At 43.8% G+C, this 18,627-nt stretch overlaps 1 protein-coding gene across 3 annotated transcripts; it reads left to right on the plus strand.

Moving 5' to 3' along the window:
- Positions 1–7,460: 7,460 nt before the first annotated feature.
- On the plus strand, positions 7,461–18,558 carry adgrd2 (adhesion G protein-coupled receptor D2). 3 transcript variants are annotated; one of them, XM_027024167.2, is made up of 27 exons: positions 7,461–7,610; positions 7,849–7,978; positions 8,343–8,392; positions 8,670–8,745; positions 8,937–9,173; positions 9,377–10,009; positions 10,247–10,375; positions 10,455–10,540; positions 10,717–10,995; positions 11,474–11,585; positions 11,733–11,864; positions 12,259–12,367; positions 12,574–12,679; positions 12,798–12,853; positions 12,957–13,083; positions 13,263–13,366; positions 13,519–13,621; positions 13,968–14,121; positions 14,268–14,401; positions 14,503–14,618; positions 15,553–15,673; positions 16,448–16,489; positions 16,581–16,634; positions 16,802–16,943; positions 17,042–17,100; positions 17,193–17,223; positions 17,571–17,687. In XM_027024167.2, the coding sequence occupies exons 2-27, from the start codon at positions 7,903–7,905 to the stop codon at positions 17,582–17,584; spliced, it is 3,282 nt and encodes a 1,093-aa protein (XP_026879968.2). In that variant the 5' UTR covers positions 7,461–7,610; positions 7,849–7,902; the 3' UTR covers positions 17,585–17,687. The 3 variants fall into 3 exon arrangements, with proteins under 3 accessions (XP_026879968.2, XP_026879969.2, XP_026879971.2); XM_027024168.2 differs by having other exon boundaries at positions 7,895–7,978; XM_027024170.2 differs by lacking the exon at positions 17,571–17,687 and adding an exon at positions 17,694–18,558 and having other exon boundaries at positions 7,462–7,978.
- The last annotated feature ends 69 nt before the right edge of the window (positions 18,559–18,627 follow it).

Genomic DNA, 18,627 nt, shown 5'->3' on the forward strand with positions numbered 1-18,627 from the left:
ACTGCTGAGAGATGAGGACTTGGTGAAAACGCGTTACACCAATCGAGTTTCAGTTATATATATTCCTGAATATAGAGACCTTCGTTAAAACTAGACCTTGGTGATCAGTTTTTGCTGTAGCATGCTGTTACTGAAGTCGGGCGTTCCCACGCGTTTTCGACACCCCCCCGTGCGCCTGGCAGGACACCCTGAGTGTTCTTTCGGCCTGTAGCCATTCTACTCACATCAAAGGGGGCAATAGAGGATCTGGGCCTAACAAATGCGCAAGCAGTAAAACTTAACAAGGTGTGAATGTCCTCTTGCTGCCCCTGCCGTGTGCAGCCGCAAGCCTGCGTGTGCCCTTAGCGCGCGGAAGTGCGCGCGTGTTCCGCGAGGCTGCGTGCGCAGTTGGGGCGGCACACGTTCGCACGCGTGTTGACTTCTGCGGTTGTTGCACAGTGTTCGTGATTCTTCCAGGGCGCGCACTTATGTATGTGTGCGTAATTGCTCTGTGTGTGTGTGTGTGTGTGTGTGCATGACGAGTAGAAAAAGCTGAAGCTGGGTGCCAGTCTGGGGGGTGTGAGGAGAATGGTGGGGGTAAAACCGGATGGGCTGTTTACAGAGGAAACATCAGGTGGTTGGGGTAGTCCTTACCATTGCTGTGCACACTGATTTATCTGTGCATTGCAGAATTATGTTCCTAACCTCTTCACCTCTCTGCCATTTGGGCGCTTCCCCCGGCTTAGTCCGGGCCGTAAAAAGAGCGCGCATCTGCACCCCTCCACCCCCGCCCCCAATCTGCCTACCTCCACCCCACTTCTCCCACCTCGTGTCACCCACAGTTCAACGCGCGCGGACAACGAAGACCCTTTTCCTTCTCCAGCTCCACGACCAGTCAGGGAGGGGGGTGGGGGGGGTTCTGTGACAGACCCATGCATTCCAAGTCAGAAAAAACACCCTCCACCCCCTCCCCACACACACACACACACACACACACACACACACACACACGCTTTGTAACTAGATGCCACAACACAGGCATGATATTCTTCACACAAAAGGCCACATTAGAGACTCGTGAAATGCCTGCTTGGATGTGGTGGCTTTGGGGGAGATTGATAAGGCGTGGCGACATGAATCAACAATGAGAAATGTTAATGGGGTTATTATGTCATTACTCTGATCAATGAGGCTTTTAGTGGATTTTAATGACTGATGATAATTAACATTTATCAAGAGGGAGATAATTCATGCATGTCGAGCAGGACATCAAATGATAGGGCCAATCAGCTTAGGCTGTTTTCCATAAATTTGAATATTTTAAGTATTTTGTATCTATGCTTTCAAACAGATGTAAGGCATAAATTCTGATTTATGTATTTTATTTATTCATTGTTTTAAAATTAAATATTTTTGTATATTATTTGAATATTATTACAAAATAATTCATATTCACATGTAAAATATCTGTCTGTACCTTAAACTCCCTACAAAAATGACACCCAGCCTTTTAAGTACTGCACCACTGAAGCCTTGTTACCCCATAGATGATCAGTACATTCTCATCAGCACACACACACACACACACTCCCATCAACACACACTCCCCGTCAGCACACACACACTCCCATCAGCACACACTCCCCATCAGCGCACACTCAAATGAGCACACACTCCCCATCAACACAAACTCCAATGAGCACATACTCAAATCAGCACACACTCCCCGTCAACACACACTCAAAATCAGCACACATTCCTATCAGCACACATTCAGATCAGCAACCCATGAACCCCTGCTGCTAAAGTCTACTTGGTTACGTGAATCACGCCATGCCGCATACACTCTGCAGCAAATAACTGAAAGGTCCACATTTCATGATACATGACCCACGTACTGCATATTAAGGGGCAGAGCCATTCTAGGTCCAGTGCTATTCTCTAGCACAAAATTCTGGAGTCTGTAAAATGGACTAAAGAACTGAGGTTTGTTATTTGCTATGAACTGTCTGAAGTTGGAAAGGTGAGCACAATTCTGGTTGCCATAAGGTGCAGCAGATTAACAGTGGCCCCTTGTGGACAGATAGAGTATTTAATTTGAACAGGCACATAAACCACCTAGATCAGGGTTCTCCAGGTTTCATTATAGACATCTATTATCCGGTGGAGTTTAGCTTTATTCTAACTGGTGTGTTCATAGGTCTTTAATTGGCTAAATCAGGTGTGGGTTGGAGCTAAACTCCACAGGAAAGTTGTTATTCAGAAGAAAAGTTTGACATAACTCATCAGTTTAAGGCAGGAGTACATTTTATGAGTTTAATCAGCTGGTCCTAGACCTCCAACAGTTGCTTAGTGATATGAAATGTCCTTCTGTGTGATTAAAACAAAAAACTTGCAGCCGCACTGACCTATTATGGATAAGACTGGATACCTGTCTAATCTAAAGGGTCATAAGAGATGAGACATTGGCATCAATGCTATTCACTTACAAATATTAAAGCTAAAAAAATTAAAAGATGATGTAACAGAATGTAAGAATGTAACAGAAAAGCACAACAAAGACGTAAGAGATTTTAAAAAGCTTACAAAAACATATTTGATCTAATTTTGAACTTTCGCTACTCAACTACTTTCAGTAGTGTAATGATATACAAATAGAGAAGCTTCATGTTGTTATTTTCAGTTTCTTTTTGCTGATAACTATCAATGAACTGCCACAGGGTGTCAGTGTATGGCAGAAATATACTGTGTGTGTGTGTGTGTGTGTGTGTGTGTGTGTGTGTGTGTGTGTGTGTGTGTGTGTGTGAGTGTGTGTGTGTGTGTGTGAGTGTGTGTGCGTGTGTGTGTGTGAGTGTGTGTGTGCATGTGAGTGTGTGAGTGTTTGTGTGTGTGTGTGTGAGTGTGTGTGTGAGAGTGTGTATGCATGTGCGTGTGCGAGTGCGTGTGAGTGTGTGTGCGTGTGTGTGTGTGAGTGTTTGTGTGTGTGTGTGTGTCTGTGTGTGTGTGTGTGTTTGAGTGTGTGTATGTCTGTGTGTACGTGCGTGTGTGTGTGTGAGTGTGTGTGTGTGAGAGTGTGTGTGCGTGTGTGAGTGTGTGTGCGCGTGCGATTGTGCGCGTGTGAGTGCGTGTGTGTGTGCGAGTGCGTGTGCGTGCGTGAGTGCGTGTGAGTGTGTGCGTGTGTGAGCGCGTGTGTGTGTGTGTTTGCTGAAGTGTACAACACAGAAAAAAATACTAGAAAACTACTGGAATAAAGAGAATATTTTCATTTACCAAAAGTGACTGTTATTTTACTAATGTTAAAGAAAAATAAGTATTACATGTATAGTAAAATTGAATGAAATACACAAGTAATGAACTTAGCAAATAATTTGGATAATTTGGGAATGCTTAATAACTTATACGTTCCAGATTTTATGTTCTCTTTCAACCCAGAATGTCACTACCTACATGGCTGCAAAGAAATGACTCACAACCAACTTCACGGACTTTTGAGAAATGCTCTCCCTTTTCGAGGCCCTGATCTTTTTGTGTATCTCAGTTTTAGTCTATGCTCAAACATGCCACGAAATCAACTATTGTTCCCTCTGAGCTGCGTAGGTAACACAGTGCTGTTGTGTTCACAGCAAATTTTGTTACATTCTATTTTACTCGTTGGCACTGATGTTACCGAGACTAATCATGTTTAAATAATCATGATTAATGTGAGCAAATGTAACACCTAACTACAAACAGAAGCACCAGCTGAGCCACTGCACAATTTGCAATGTTTATTTATTTAATCTTTCTTTCTGTCTTTTTTTCTTTTTTTTCAGTATCTTCATGAATATACTTGGCATTATCTATTTATGACAATTACGTCGGCTATTAGTTGCAACATTAGAGAACGTAACATCATATAAAGTTAAAAATGACAACAGATTTTGAAGAAAGTTGAAACTCTGGAGAAGAAGAGCCACAGGAACAGTGTAGATTGGGCTGCAGTAGGTCCAGATTATTCCGAGGAGAAATAATGAACAGGACAGGCTGAGTTCAACTTACACCTCTCTCTTTTGCCTGCTGTGGCAGGGTGAACTTTAGGGTCAAACCAGGACAAACCAGTCATGTGGCATCATCACCAAAGCTGCACACCTGATTCTGCTCTGCCTTTTTCTGATTGGCCTAAAGTCTCTCCTCTCTTTCACTCCTTTGTCTGGTCCTTGACACCCTCTGCATTTATGGCGTACGGTTCTGAAAGATCGTTGCCATGGGGACGTGCTGGCTGGCAGAAGGTCTGATCGATGGTGGTAGGAGAATGGCTATAAACTGTGCCTGCTGCAGCTAGATTAGGGCTCAACAAACAAGTCTTACATGGACAAACAGGTCTCATGGGCCTTCGAACACAACTATTTGTTTATCAGTGAACATTCCTTTATTTCACTACTGCAGAATTTTCCAGACACTGACAATCCTAGAATGTCATATTATGGGAATCTTAAATGTTTTGCTTTATTTCATAGTTTAGTTAGAATTTCTAACATGTTACTGATTAGTAATGTTAGTAGCTAGGAGGTAACTGGAGAATCATGGCACAAAAAGCAGGTAATTCTGATAAGTAGCAATGTGTTTTACAATCCAGTGGCTTTTGTCCTTAATTAATGTCTTTTACGAGGCCTGATGGTTTTAACTGGTTGTGCACAGTAGGGTGCCTAAATTATGGTCCTAGCCCAATTGTGAGGGCTTCAACCAATCATATTTTCCTTCGGGTGAGGTGGTGTGTGTTTGCAATTCAAGTTTTCTAAGACCGCAAGACATGCAGGAACTAGGAAACCATAGGGGTTTTCATAACAACTCTATCATATATTTACCATAGTGGTGATGAGATTTAATCAGAGTAAAGGAACTCTTATCTTACATATCCCCCTGAGAGACTTAACATGCATCTCCATTCAGTATCACTAGATGGGAGATTGCAGTATCAATAAAATGCTAAAATAACAAAACAAGCGTTTGGAGTTACCAGTGCCCCATGGTGCACCAATCTTTAAATCGAGTTCTTCTGGGAATGTGCCCCTTCTTTTCGCGACGTGCAGGTCACTGTCTCTTTGTCTCTTCTGATCTGGGCCTGGAGACTATTTGACGTTGCCATGCCATTCTAAGAATTCTCACGTCGCCATGGAAATGCTCAGGGCCAAATGGCTGCTCACTGAATCTAACTGTTATGTAGGGAAAAAGAACATGGACACCAGTAATCCATTGTTCAGCTAGAATGCATGGATCAGAGTTGATTAAAGACGGCATTTGGCTGCCTCTCGCGTGGGGATGCATTTAAAGTGAAAAGGAAGAATGCAACAGAAAGAGGCACACACCTTTTGTTGTTTTACTTTTGCACACGTACGCACATGCAAGAAATAGTTCCGAGTATACGAGACATTGCATAACACATGAAAGTTACAATTCAAAAATTCTAACATGTAAAGGTACTTATTGCTCAATGGATACCTTTTATTTTTGCATTTTTTATGTACAAGAAGTGCTTGCTTTTAAGTTTTGTAAGTTTTATAAAGCTGGACTACTAACAAAGAACGGCTTTTTAGACTCTCCTTGGTTTTCTTTATCTGGATGTGTTGAATTGTCTTGAATAGCCTCTGTCAGTTGGTTAATGACTGGTCAAGCATCTCTCATGACAAAGCGAGGGTTTAAAAGGTACTTTCTAAGCTCAACACTCCAAACGCAACACACTGTGGTTGTCTGTTGCTTGGGGTTCCTTAAAAAACAGGCCCAGAGTTCTCCTCCTACTACCAAGGTAATAATGTCTATTTAAGTCCAGAAGTGCTGAGTTTTACAGCCTAAGATTCATTGCACCATAACTGACGTGCTAAACAACTGAGTGAGTCAGACACAAACCTCCCACTAACTCTATTCAACATGGCCGCCAGACTCAGGATCAATCAACCCTCACATTTTCTGTTGTTTTTAAAGAAAATGACTAAGCAGTACTCTTTTGTACCTTAAAATCGCTGTTAGCAGTGACATAGCCACATTGAAACATTAGAAGAATTCTGAAGGGCACAGTGAAATAAAATTTTTAAAAAGACCAGACAAGTGACATCAGTGCTTTTGGAATTCTTTTTAAAAATTAATTTAAAGTTCTCAGACCCAGCCTGTTAGCAACATTATTGCTATAAAAGTTCTGTTGTCAGTCACCCACAGTGTATCCCAACACGTGAACTCTATCTAGAAAGTTTTGCTGACTGCAGCCCAAATGTCTGCTCCACATGACTGAAGTTAATTGGTCTGTGGTCTTATTCCACCACCCAGTATAACTGCATGTCCTCGTAACTTGTTTCCCAGTCTGCTCTATTGCACATAACTCTGATTCTATTGTCTGGGAGCTCATGAAGAGTCCCTAGGACACCGGAGTTAAATAAGTGTGTAGGAATTCTTTCGGACAGTGTGTGGTCATAATTGTGGGCAGGCTGGCGATTGTTGAGGTGCAGGGCAGTCATGCCTTCCCTGTGAAGGGGAATTTTGTCTAAGAGGAGAATGCCTGGGGGGTTTAAAGTGTGTGGTGTTTTGACTAATTAACGTATGCTAGGTTTTTGCATAATTTGATGTGCACAGTGTCACTGTATTTTAAACCATTAACGTGTGTGATGGATAGAAGTATAAAAACGTGAAAACGGGAATTAGTTGTTTATTTTTAACATTAAATGAACATTAGTATGTCATTTATTTTTATTGTTGAGCCTCTCACCAGTACTTCCTCGCAGGGTTACGCTTGGGACCTCCGCTGAGGTGCCAAACTGGTTGTTCAAGTGTGAGTCCTGCACTCTTTGTTCATATTCAGACTGTGGCCTTTGGTGTGAGATCACACCTTTTGAGAAAACTAATAAAAGGGTTTGTTGTACACAGTGATATTAGGTCACAAACCTTATGATTTAATTAGGTCACAAAAACTGAAAGCGCCTCCTATCTTTTTATCAGCCTGTCAATTCATTATTTAGTTGGATTCCTGTCCTTTAGTCTCAATTTGTTTCTTATTTTTGCCTTTGTACTCCTTCCTTCCTGAAGAAGTGTTTATACCATATTTTAAAGCAATAGAAATACAATGCTGGCATTACACTTACAAGAATTGCTTCATTTTTTGCTTTGTTTTGGCCTATCTAAACAAAACTGAAAAATAGCTTGTACTTTTAAGGTATTTTATAGAATATATTATCTAATGCAGACCTCCTTGATCTTTCCTTGACGCGGTATCCAAACAGTATCCAAACATCCTGCTGATGTGTGTTTGTGTGTGTGTGTGCTGCTGCTTATTGACAGGCATAAAGCTAAAGCTTTCTGGAGTGCTGGACCCCTGGCTGCCCTTAATGAAGTCAGCGTGCCAAGTTTCACACTACTTGCGCAAAACGGCTTTAATACACGGGTCCATTAGCATGACAAAGCACTCTAGTGCATGGAGGGCTGAGCTAGAGGGGTGGACACAGAGAGGCTTCTGTATTCACCTTTACTCCACACACAGAGCGCTGCACATAGGACAAAGAGCCAGGACAGTGTTAGGGAGACCGATATGATTCTAGATAACTATGGTCCTGAAAGCCAGGGCTGAACTATTGGGAGAAGAAGAGAAGATAATTGGCATATAAACTCTGGTATATATTCTCTAATCTCTCCCTCTCTCTGTCTCTCTCTCTCTCTCTCTCTCTCTCTCTCTGTCTCTCTCTCTCTCTCACACACACACACACACACACACACACACACTCACACTCACACACACTCACACATCCACATACAGTATGAGATGTGCCTTAGTGACAGCCTCATGTGACATACAGTGTTCTTCTTCAGTTACTGGCACATACACATGTAAAAACAGAAACCTATGCGTAGTCTTCCACAGCTTGTGTCTCTCACAATTGCACACACACTTACACAGCAAGACAGATGTGTGGAAATACAGGCAAAGGAGCGTCGTACTGCAGGGAGCAAATGAGACACAGACACAGTCAACTACGCTTCTGTAAGTCCACTCTCTCTTTTTCTACATAAAATTACTAAATTACTCAAATTACTCAAGTTATTACTATTTTTACAACTTGTGTGTGACTTCATATGGTGTGTGTAGAATGCAGAAGTCAAGCATAGAATTTTGTCAAAAGCAGAACACTGCTTTGGGTACAGAGGAACTCCAGTTCACTGGCTTTTCTCTTAATTTCCACATGCAGTGCTGAACTGCTGGCTCTCTGACAGGCAAATCCTGTTTTTGTGTAGATGTCCAGTCTGTCTGTTCAACAGCAAGGCAGCTTGTTTTCTGGATGCTCAGAGGTTTTTTTTTTTTTTTTTTTTTAAGGTCAGTAATTGTTATTCCTGTTTTTTTAATCTAGATGGGAAGATGTCCCCAGTGCTTTTGATGGTGATTCTGGCCAGGACAATGGTAACTGAACAACCCTTTTTCGATTATTAGAGATTAGAGTTGTACAAAATAATTATGCAGTGCCCTATTGATCTATTTTGTCTGCATAGCTGATCATTAACCTACAATTTTATCTTAAAGTTTTTCATTATTTTTTCCTACAGTTTAAAATCTAGTCTAAAATTGTGTTCACATTTCTCTTGGAATACAGACACAATATATTATATCTTACAGCTTAAATCTTTTAAGACGGTGTTCATTTGTGTGTTGTGTTAATGTGCATGGTTTGGGACTGAAGATTGCAGTCAGCAGTAGCCCTGAAAACTCACTGAAAACGCAGCTGTTGCCAGACACAGCAGAGAGGTGTGTTGTGGGTGAGTTACTGAGTCACTTACTAAAGACCACACCTTACCAAAGATCGTAACTTAACACCAAACTCACACGTTATCCTTTCTTTGTATCACAAATAAAAAGAATATAATCACATATTGTTTCTTGTACAGTACAACCTTGTTGGCAAGCACATAAGATGAACCAGAGACAATTGAAACCTTTCCCAAAACAGATTTGAAGGACCCCCGGCCCCGTGTGTTTCAGACCTCAGAGACAGTGTTCCAGCTACTGAACATGTCTTGCAGTTACTCGCAAGCTTGGAGTTACTGTCAAAGACACTTTAGTTCCCTCACTGTTCCGGGTCTGGAGGATGATGAAGAGGGATCGAAACAGCTCCTCACCGATGCCAACATGCATCGGCCCATTTGGGTCAGCACTACCAACAGACTCGCCCCAACACCCCCTCTGAGTAAGTAAACCTAAACAGACTGACATCCAATGCGGATAACTATTTTGTTTGAAATACCCCTACAGGTTATATTGTTTAAGGATTATATGGCGTTACCTAGACCTTTTAAAATATAAATATATATATATAAATATTTGACAGAGTGGTGAATCACCTTGCTGACATGATGTTTACCAAATGAATTCTTTTTCTTAATTTCGCAGGTGTTGTTTCGTCAGGTTTATATTTCCCTGTTGAGTCTCAGGATGGCTATGCTCGCGTGGAGGCCTCATTCCCATCACTGCCTTCTGTGAGCGTGTGCGTGCGCGCGCAGTTTGACCCTCAGCACAAGAAGGTGTCCACGCTGTTTTCATACGCAGCACCTGTTTTTACGAATGAATTCCAGCTTCGTGGCTACGTGGATAAGGTGAAACCGCAGGTACTGCTGGCTCTCATAGTCCACGGAAAACACCACTCTTACAAAGCTTGGTTTACTAATGACGCGAATTGGCATCACATTTGTGTGACGTGGCAGAAAAGTGATGGATTTTGGGCTATTTATGTGGATGGTGTGCGACGTGATTCGGCCGCTGGAAAAGAGGTATCCCGGAATATTTATGGAAACGGGATACTTATTCTGGGACAGGACCAGGATTCCTTCGGGGGGAATTTCACAGAACCATTTGTTGGCAACATAACGGACCTAAATATTTGGGATATATCGCTGGATGAGACCCAGATTCGGACGATTCACGACTGTTCACCGGCCTTGAAACGGAAGCCATTCTTTAACTGGTTAGACCGTAACCTGACTATCCATGCTGTGAAGGAAGTACCAGCGAAAATGTTCTGTCCGGGTTAGTATATCAACGAACTTGTCGATGTTAACATTTTCTTTCATGTTACCACTGTGAAGATGTGTTGGTGCCTCAGAAGTGGGCCAATTCAATTAGAAACACATGTTGCGTACTCATTATTGTATGTGGGAGGTTGTGTGTAAAACACGGGTTAGGATCCATGAGGTAACTTGCCATGTAAAACTTATGTTAATGTCTGTAGGAAGGTGTTCCATCTCTCTCTGTGTTTACTCCCAGGACTGCAAAGACAGCCATCCAGAGAAGATGAGTACTGCAGGACTCTGTACGGCTGGAAAGGTGATGAGGCGCAATACAAAACCATCTCGTGTTCACAGACTTGGCCCTTCATCTGCAAAACCAGGAAAGGTGTGTTTGCATAGGTTTGTGATGTGAAATCTGCATGTGTGCGCATCCGTGGAAGACTGAACTGGGCTCCGTCTTATAGAGCGTTACGAGAAAAAGAAGGAGCTGGAGGAATCTCAGAACACTCATCCGAGTCCCTTCATGCAACATCTCATAAACAATGGCATGGTAACACCACACACACACACACACGCGCGCACAAACCACCTGCATTGTTCCCTATAAACAGTTCTCACTCCATTTGAGCCACTTGTTTAAGCCTAACCTTTTGAACTCTAAAAACTGATGTTAGAACACCGATGCTCTCTAATCTGTAGCCACTCAGCTCCTTCTCTTCCCGCCAGAGCACCGGCGACGTCCTTGACCCGTCCGACCCCGACGAGAGCTGGGATGTCTCCTTGCAATTGCTCAACGTCTCCGAGCGCTACCTGCGGGAGTCACTGGAACACCTGGAGAGCAGGGACATGCCAACTCTGGTGCAAATGCTCTCCCGTGTGGCTGATTTGCCCCCTGCTGCCAACAAGAGTTGCAGCGCTGCACACGCTTTGAGCCAGAGCTTTGTCAGTCTGGTGGATGCGCTCATCAGCCAAGGGACTGCATCCCAGTGGCAAGCTGTCAAAGAGGTGCAGAGACCGTCACAAAAGTGGCAGTTATTGGGGATGGTTGTATTCTGTTTGGAAAAATCTATGATTTATTTTTAAAACTGGGCAGTGATAGTTCAGTGGTTAAGGTAGTTAGAAGGTTGCCAGTTCAAGTCCCACTGCTGCCAAGTTGCCACTGTTGGGTCTGTGAGCAACACCCTTAACCCTCAATTGCTCAAATTCTATTCAGTCATAATTGTTAGTTGCTGGATAAAAGTGTCAGCTAAATAATGTAAATTTAGGTGAATAACGTATCTGTATGACACAGAAGGTGATCTCTTACTTTAAGTTTAGATGTTTTCCCTAGATTACGTATTGCTTTTTCTGTTTGTTACCACTGTGGATCACTGCAACAGAGTAAATATTCCAGTAGTTTATTACCAGCTTGTAAGTAGATGTGTACTGCCTGGATACCTTCACTTATGTAGTGATGCAGTTTCAGTTGTTCCATATGTTGCAGGTTGTGAGTGGACCAATGACGGTGGTGCAGACCCTTGACCGCATGGTGACCAAGATGAGTCCTCTGCTCCTGGAGGATAAACACAGTGTGCAAATACACTGCAACAACATCAGTGAGTCTCAGTCATCAACGAGTCTCAGTCTCAGAAACGCTTGCCGTTTCTGCGTGTGGTTATGGCCGTGCTTACGTTTTCTGTCACCCCCGCGTCCGTGGCCATCAGCAGAACAGCTAACCTTTTAAGTTCTGCCAAAAACTCCAGGATTGCAGGTCCAACAGAAGAATGTGTCAGAAACCTCCGGAGGATCCAAGTTCTGTGGTTCAGATGCCAGCCACACCAGCCTGGACTGCATCTCTATCCTGCCGCAGAGTATGCAGGACCTCCATTACAATGGTATCCGAACGAGTCTTCAGTTTCACTTTAATTCAGTTTGGCTAGAGGATACCTCCGAAGCGTTTCTTTATGCTAAGCTAAGGCTTGAACTTCACCCCTGCCAATTCTTATATTCTTACAATTCTTGTTATCCTTCATCACAAGCAGGGGCATTTCAGTTGAATGTCATATTGTGTAAGAAAATACACAAAACCTGCCCTCGAGTTTAACCTAAACCGTTGAGTTGTGTAGCAATTGTGAGGTTGTGAGGTCTTGTCACACCCATCTTAACAGTAGCTCTGTGCGTTGTATGCGTCTTGGAGACAGTAGATTTCACTGCTGGTAGTGTGTTCAGTCCTGAGGGAGCTAGCCGCACTGAATGGATGTTAACACCGATGCTTTTGTCTGTTCTTAGGCTTCAGGAAAGTGACTCTATTGAACACGTGGTACAACTCTTTGACGCCGCTTATGAATGGATCAAAGAATGTCACGGTCCCGCCCACCATCACGGATGGCTCCCTGAAGTAAGCCTTGCCGTTAGGAAACTGTTCGGGGTGGACTTTCCTCTCGGTTTCTGCAGGAAAATCTCCCGCTCTAACACTCGGGCAGCGTTGCTTCTTCACTTTTAAAACGGGCCTTTGGTCTCCTCCTCTTGCCCGCCTGCCTATAACGGCGACAACAGTGTGAGGTTGTGCTGATTGGTGTTGTGCTGCTTGTACCCGGGTGTCAGGTTCGTGGAGACAGTGCTGGGGTCCACGGTCATCTCCAGCGTGGTGGTGGGGGACGGTCAGCGCATCAGCCTGGGTGTGCAGTTCACACTGCAACACCAAATTCAGGTAGCACATGCTGGGGTTGAGTTCATTGGTGAATTAGCTTATTACAACAGCATCTTTTAGTATTGTCAATGCATGGCTTCCCAATGAGCAGTGCTCTGTTTTTGTTTTGTTTTTTTAGAACACTTCAGGAGTGTATTATAATCCAGTCTGTGCATTCTGGGATTTTACCCTCATGTAAGTGTGTTTTTGTCCTATTAATATCCATGAACGTGTTATTCTAACTTGTTTCTTCAGCTGGGACTATGTTCTCCTCACATGTTTGTCATGGCTTCCCCAGGCCACAGGATGGAGGAGGATGGTCCACTGTTGGTTGTGAGGTCGTTTCCTTTCAAAAAGAATCTACTACCTGTTACTGTAACCACACCACCAACTTTGCTCTGCTTCTGCAGATATATGATGTACAAGTAGGCCTTTATCCCATCATTTCACGTGATGAATCAAAAGACAAAGGTTCTAGAAATTTTAGCCCCATAGAATATTTTGTTGGTGTTATGGTGGTAGATTCTGAAGTTTGTAAATCAGATATGGCCACTGATGTTTGTGTATGCGGTTGTGGCTGTTTGGGCACATGTATGCTTTGCAGTTCAGCCCGGAGAATGACAAAGGCCTACAGATTCTTAGTTTCATTGGCTGTGGAGCATCTCTGTGTGGCTTGAGTTTCACGTTGATTATTTTCATCGCTGTTGGGTGAGTACTGTTTTGTGTGTGTGTGTTCACACATGGAAGAGCACATGCACACACAATGTCCTGTAGACAGAAGTTCAGTGTCTAAATTATTACAGTGTTTGTTTTTGTTTTGTTGTTTTGTTGTTTTTTTCTTGCTTTGTGTCTCCCCCTAGTGTTCCAAAGTCAGATCGCACCACAGTACATAAGAATCTAATAGTCGCTTTGGCTGCAGCTCAGTTACTGCTGATCTTAAGTTACTGGGCCACTGCTAACCAGGTACACAACAACGTCCTTCACACCAACATTTCCATTAATATATAATCAACTCAAATTTCCTTGGTAAAATATTTTCATTCTAATGTTCGTTGGATGTGCTTTGGCTGATGGATGCCCTACTGTTGGTTATTGTCATGTTCCGCTGGTTTGGTTAGCAGATTTGTCAATATGTTGAGTGTCGTGAACCAGTTACAGAGCCCCACAGCACTGTGTGCGTGCGCGCGTGTGTGTGTGTGTGTGTGTGTGTGTGCGCGTGTGTGTGTGTGCGTGCGCGTGTGCGTGTGTGCGTGTGTGTGCGTGTGTGTGTGTGTGTGTGTGTGTGTGTGTGTGTGTGTGTGTGTTCTAGGAGATATGTTTGTTGGTGACGGTGCTCCTCCACCTGTTTTTCCTCTCCTCCTTCTGCTGGATGCTGGTGGAGGGGCTGCTGCTCTGGAGCAAAGTCGTCTCCGTCAATGTTAACGAGGACAGGAGGATGAGATTCTACTACATCTTAGGCTGGGGTAACGTGCGTGCGTGCGTGCGTGCGTGTTTTCTTGTCTTCTGGAGTTTTCCAGTCCTTACATTTCTTCTTGTTCTATGCTGATGACATATTAACACAAAGGACTGATGAACATCTCTGACGATGCTTGTGTCTGCCCCCCCCCAGGTCTGCCTGTTGTCATAGTTGCTGTAACCTTGACGGTCTCCCTGAATAGGTACAAGGCTGAGAAGTACTGCTGGCTCAACACTGAGTCTAATATCATCTGGGCTTTTGTAGGGCCCGTGCTGTTTGTGCTGGCGGTAAGTGAGTCACAGCTGTGTGTGTGTGTGTGTGTGTGTGCGCGCGCGCATGCCAAGCATGTGCGTGACATGCCACGTTTACCCATGCCGCCTCTTCTCAGGTCAACTCCGTGGTGTTGTGTCGGGTCGTCATGGTGACCATCTCCAGTGCCTGTCGCCGGGCAAAGATGCACGCGCCCAGCTCGGCTTCGAAACCCCGTCCTCTGGACCTGACCTGGTGAGGCTCCGCCCCTCTGACACCTCACACTTGAGGGCCATGTAGAGCCCAGTTGTGTGGTTTTAAATTTTGTAGGTTGATCAAGTCACTGGGCGAATTTTGATGCCACACCACGCCAGAGTAAAAAGACGTCACTGTGAGACTCTGCTGTGTGCCTCTCTAGAGTTACTGCACTGAGAGTCTGGACATGGTTATAAACCAGTAAAGCACATTTCTGTGGTCAAAAAAAATGAGGTAAATGGTTTTCTTCCTTCCAGTGTCTGCTACGACTGTTCTGTTACCTGGAATGTTTTTTTTTTTTTTTTTTTTTTTTTTTTTTTTAAATTGTATTTATCTGCTTAATTTAGAACTGATCTGAGTGTCATCAGAATCTATTAACTCTGGGGTCACTCTGGACAGTTACTGGTGCAATACCTAATATTCATTATGTTATCGTGTCTTTCTACTGGTAACTCTCTCTCTCTCTTTTTTTTTATTGTTATTTCTATTTTTGCCATAAAATGACTCCATAATTAAAATGCCAAATTTAGGACTAAAGTAAGGTTATTGCTTTTAATTTTAATTTTTTGACAAAGCCTTTGATTCTGGCATCTGTCACGTCCGTGTTGGGCTTTGTCGTGACACCCGCGCAGTGCCTCTGCCCACTCGCAGAATTGGGTGCTGTTGACACTCTTCTACAGTCGAGTGCAGCGGAGGGTTGGAAGGACGATGTCAGGGAGCGTTTGCACTGGCGAACAAAGGCCTGTGGCCTTGAGCTTGAGCTAGAGTCAAACGTGAGGGTCACCAGACCACTAGAACAGCAGCCCCACTGGCGCTGTTTGGACAGGAGCACTTATGTGTGTGTATGTGTGTGTGTGTGTGTGTGTGTGTGTGTGTGTGTGTGTGTGTGTGTGTGTGTGTGTGTGTGTGTGTGTGTGTGTGTGCGCGTGCGTAGGGCAGCAACGCGGCCCGTGTTGATCCTGTTACCGGTTCTGGGACTTACCTGGCTGTGTGGAATACTGGTGCACCTTTCCGTGGTTCTGGCCTACCTGTTCATTGTACTCAATGCCTTTCAGGTAATGCGTGTGTGCGCGAGAATGTGTGAATGCTTGATGGTGCATTATATAGAGCGAGACGAGAGGAGAAGGCTCTGTGGTACCTCAGAATGAGACCTCCACTATGTTTGCCCATTAGCCTTATCTGTGCTCATTAGATAAAACTCATAACTCAAATACATTTGTTTGAGTGAACCTTTTTTTTTTTTGCTCTTTTTTGATCTTTACATCCTTTTTTTTTTATCCACATCCCTTTCTCTTCCTCTATAACTCCTGTGTTTCTCTCTCTCTATCTATCCCTTTCCCTGCCTCTCTCACTTTCACACAGCGAGCATGGCCGTTGACTGACCCCAAGCGGGGCTTGTTAATGTAGATTTACGCTGTGTGCTGAGGAAAGAGATAGCAGGCGCGGGGGGAGATGGAGCAGAGTAGGAGGCTCAGGAGTGGGTCCCGTGTTTGGAAGGGAGCCTTGCTGATATAATTAGCCTGCGCAGATCTATCATTGCTTTTCCCTGTACTGACTACTGAGGTGAAGATGTGCTTGGATCCCAGAAGAAAGAAGGATTTGTTTCAGTGTCTTGTGGGGGAAATATGGCCTTGTGGAAGTGCTATTGGCTCAGTATCCTCCAGTCTGGAAACTGATTTGAACATTTTTAAGCTGCATGCCACTTCTGTGTACATTTACTTTTAAATCCACTAAGAAATACATTCGTGTGTGTGTGTGTTTCAGTTGGCGGTCTTTTTGATTTCTGAGCCAGTACTGATGCATGGTTTCTTTTCTTGTCTCTTCTACAGGGCATGTACATATTTTTTGTCTATGCAGTTTACAGTAGTGAGGTAGGCCACAACACCCTTCTCAGGCTTTCTTATGTAGATATTGCATATAAATTGTGCTGTTGTGACCTAATGTGACCCAACTGGCCGACAGGTGCAAACTGCCATAAAAAGAATTCAGGAGAAGAGGAAAGCGCTGTCCTTTAGTGTAAGGAAAAAACTGATCAGCTCTCTCTCTCTCTCTCTCTCTCTCTCTCTCTCTCTCTCTCTCTCTCTCACTCACTCACACACACCAACACACAAACAAAAATATATTTTAAAAAGACATAGCCTTTATCCTCCTTTTGACTCGGATGTCTGTTCCTGGTTTCACAGAATTGTTCTCACCCAATCAGTTCATCTCAAAAGACTCCTGGTGTATCGTGGGTAGAGAGTCTACCGCCACCTTCGAGCCCAGACAGCAGTAGCTTTAGCAATATCACCAGCTCCACAGCCAGCTCCCTCATGTTTAAGAACGGTGTGTCTCTGCATGTGTCTCTGTGTGCATGTCCATCTCTTTCTCACTTTCCCTTGAACTCTCTCATTTTAATCTGAGATTTTCCTTTCCCACTTTAGAAAGTTTCATCAATGACAGCTTGGTAAACTTCTCAATAAAGCCAGCTTCAGGAAATCAGGTAAGCATTGCCCTGCTTCCCCAGTACTGGTTTTGCATGCTTAACGCTGTTGCTCTCCTTCTCACTCATGACTGTGACCCTCTTCTCTGTAGGTGGTTCAGCTGATGGCATTCAAACCCTCAGGTGAGCTCTGCTATAGGTGCTTATAATACCTAAGAAGAAACACTTCAGACCACGCTGCTGAGCGACGTCTTTGATGGAGGCCTCTAAACAGTTGTCACACAGTTGTGTTGAGGCAGCAAACTCTAGAGGGCGCTGTAATTCCTACTAAAACAGAAATATGATCTCTTAAGACACACACACACACACACACACACATACATACTTATATATGTTTATCTGTACCACAGGTTTCACCACAGTTGATGCAAAACTTTTTTAGTTTAAAGTGCAGAACGGCAGAAGTAATTGCACCTCTGTTGGTTGAAACAGAAATGTAAAGTGTTTTATACGTATTCCTCCTTTTTCAGGGGCCCATCAATAAGTGTATAATCGGCCACTCGCTGGGGCTCCCGTTGCCCTATTGGTGCATACGGTAACGTTGATTGGCCCACTGAACTACATTGCTTTCTCTGGATCTCTATCTCTTATAGCCTGTTGAAGAGAGGCCACTATTGGAATACACTGGCATACCTCAAGTGGACACGCACACGGACACACACAGATACATACTTACCCTCTCTGTCTGCACCCCATACACCTTCCTCCTCCCAAAGTTGGAGCGACACGGTGCTGGTGCTCGGGGCGAGTCTCGTCTCGCCACGGCGGTAACGGGACCGGCGCCTGAGTGAAGTAGCTCGAGCCACCCCACACCGTCCCTCCCCTCTCTTACGGCTCATTTGCCTGAAACTGCTAAACGCAAGCCCGGTGGCAGGCCGCCACACCCACCGCACATGCCGCTTTGACCAGACGGCGCTTTCGCTGTCGAAGAGGATTTAACTGTGGATGTAACTGGGTAGCTAACGTAGATGCAGTTTGCTGAAAACTAAGTGCTGTGAACGCAACACCTATCAGTCTGCTGCCTAGCAGCGTGGACGGATTTTGCCTGTGTGTTGTGCAAAAGACATTTTTAAAACGACACGCTCCAGTCTTGGTGGGCCTATATGAAGTAGACTAATTTTTGCATTGAACGTGAGGATGGAATAGACGATGTGGATTAGTGAGGTGTAGTTAAAAGTAGCTGTGTAGCGTTTGTGTTAGTTTTCCTTAAAAAAAGGGGGGGGGGGGGGATATTGACATTTAATGGAGATATGTGCATTTGTTTTCCATGCCAAAAAAATGATCATCATTCATTTTTTGACAATAATGATAATCATAAATAAAACTGCTACAAAACTTCCACATCTTCTAGTAGTAAAAATGATAATAATAATAATAATAATAATACAGCAATGTATGTAGCTGCAGAGCAGATTCTTTTGTGAATGATGCAGCATAAAGTCAATTTCTAAAACCTAAGATTCTATTTTTTAAATTTCTGTCTAATCCTGGCATTTACCCAGCACTCACACATGAAGCTGTGCTCAT

This window comes from Electrophorus electricus, chromosome 18, assembly GCF_013358815.1.
Source record: "Electrophorus electricus isolate fEleEle1 chromosome 18, fEleEle1.pri, whole genome shotgun sequence".
In the NCBI taxonomy this organism is placed as follows: domain Eukaryota; kingdom Metazoa; phylum Chordata; class Actinopteri; order Gymnotiformes; family Gymnotidae; genus Electrophorus; species Electrophorus electricus.

What these genes read in the sequence shown, in the direction of transcription:
- adgrd2 (XM_027024167.2), top strand. Translation starts at nt 7,903, where the DNA reads ATGTGTGGAAATACAGGCAAAGGAGCGTCGTACTGCAGGGAGCAAATG. An exon ending in CACTGCAACACCAAATTCAG is followed by an intron (nt 12,680 to 12,797) that starts GTAGCACATGCT and finishes TTGTTTTTTTAG; the next exon opens with AACACTTCAGGAGTGTATTA. An exon ending in TGCAGATATATGATGTACAA is followed by an intron (nt 13,084 to 13,262) that starts GTAGGCCTTTAT and finishes TATGCTTTGCAG; the next exon opens with TTCAGCCCGGAGAATGACAA.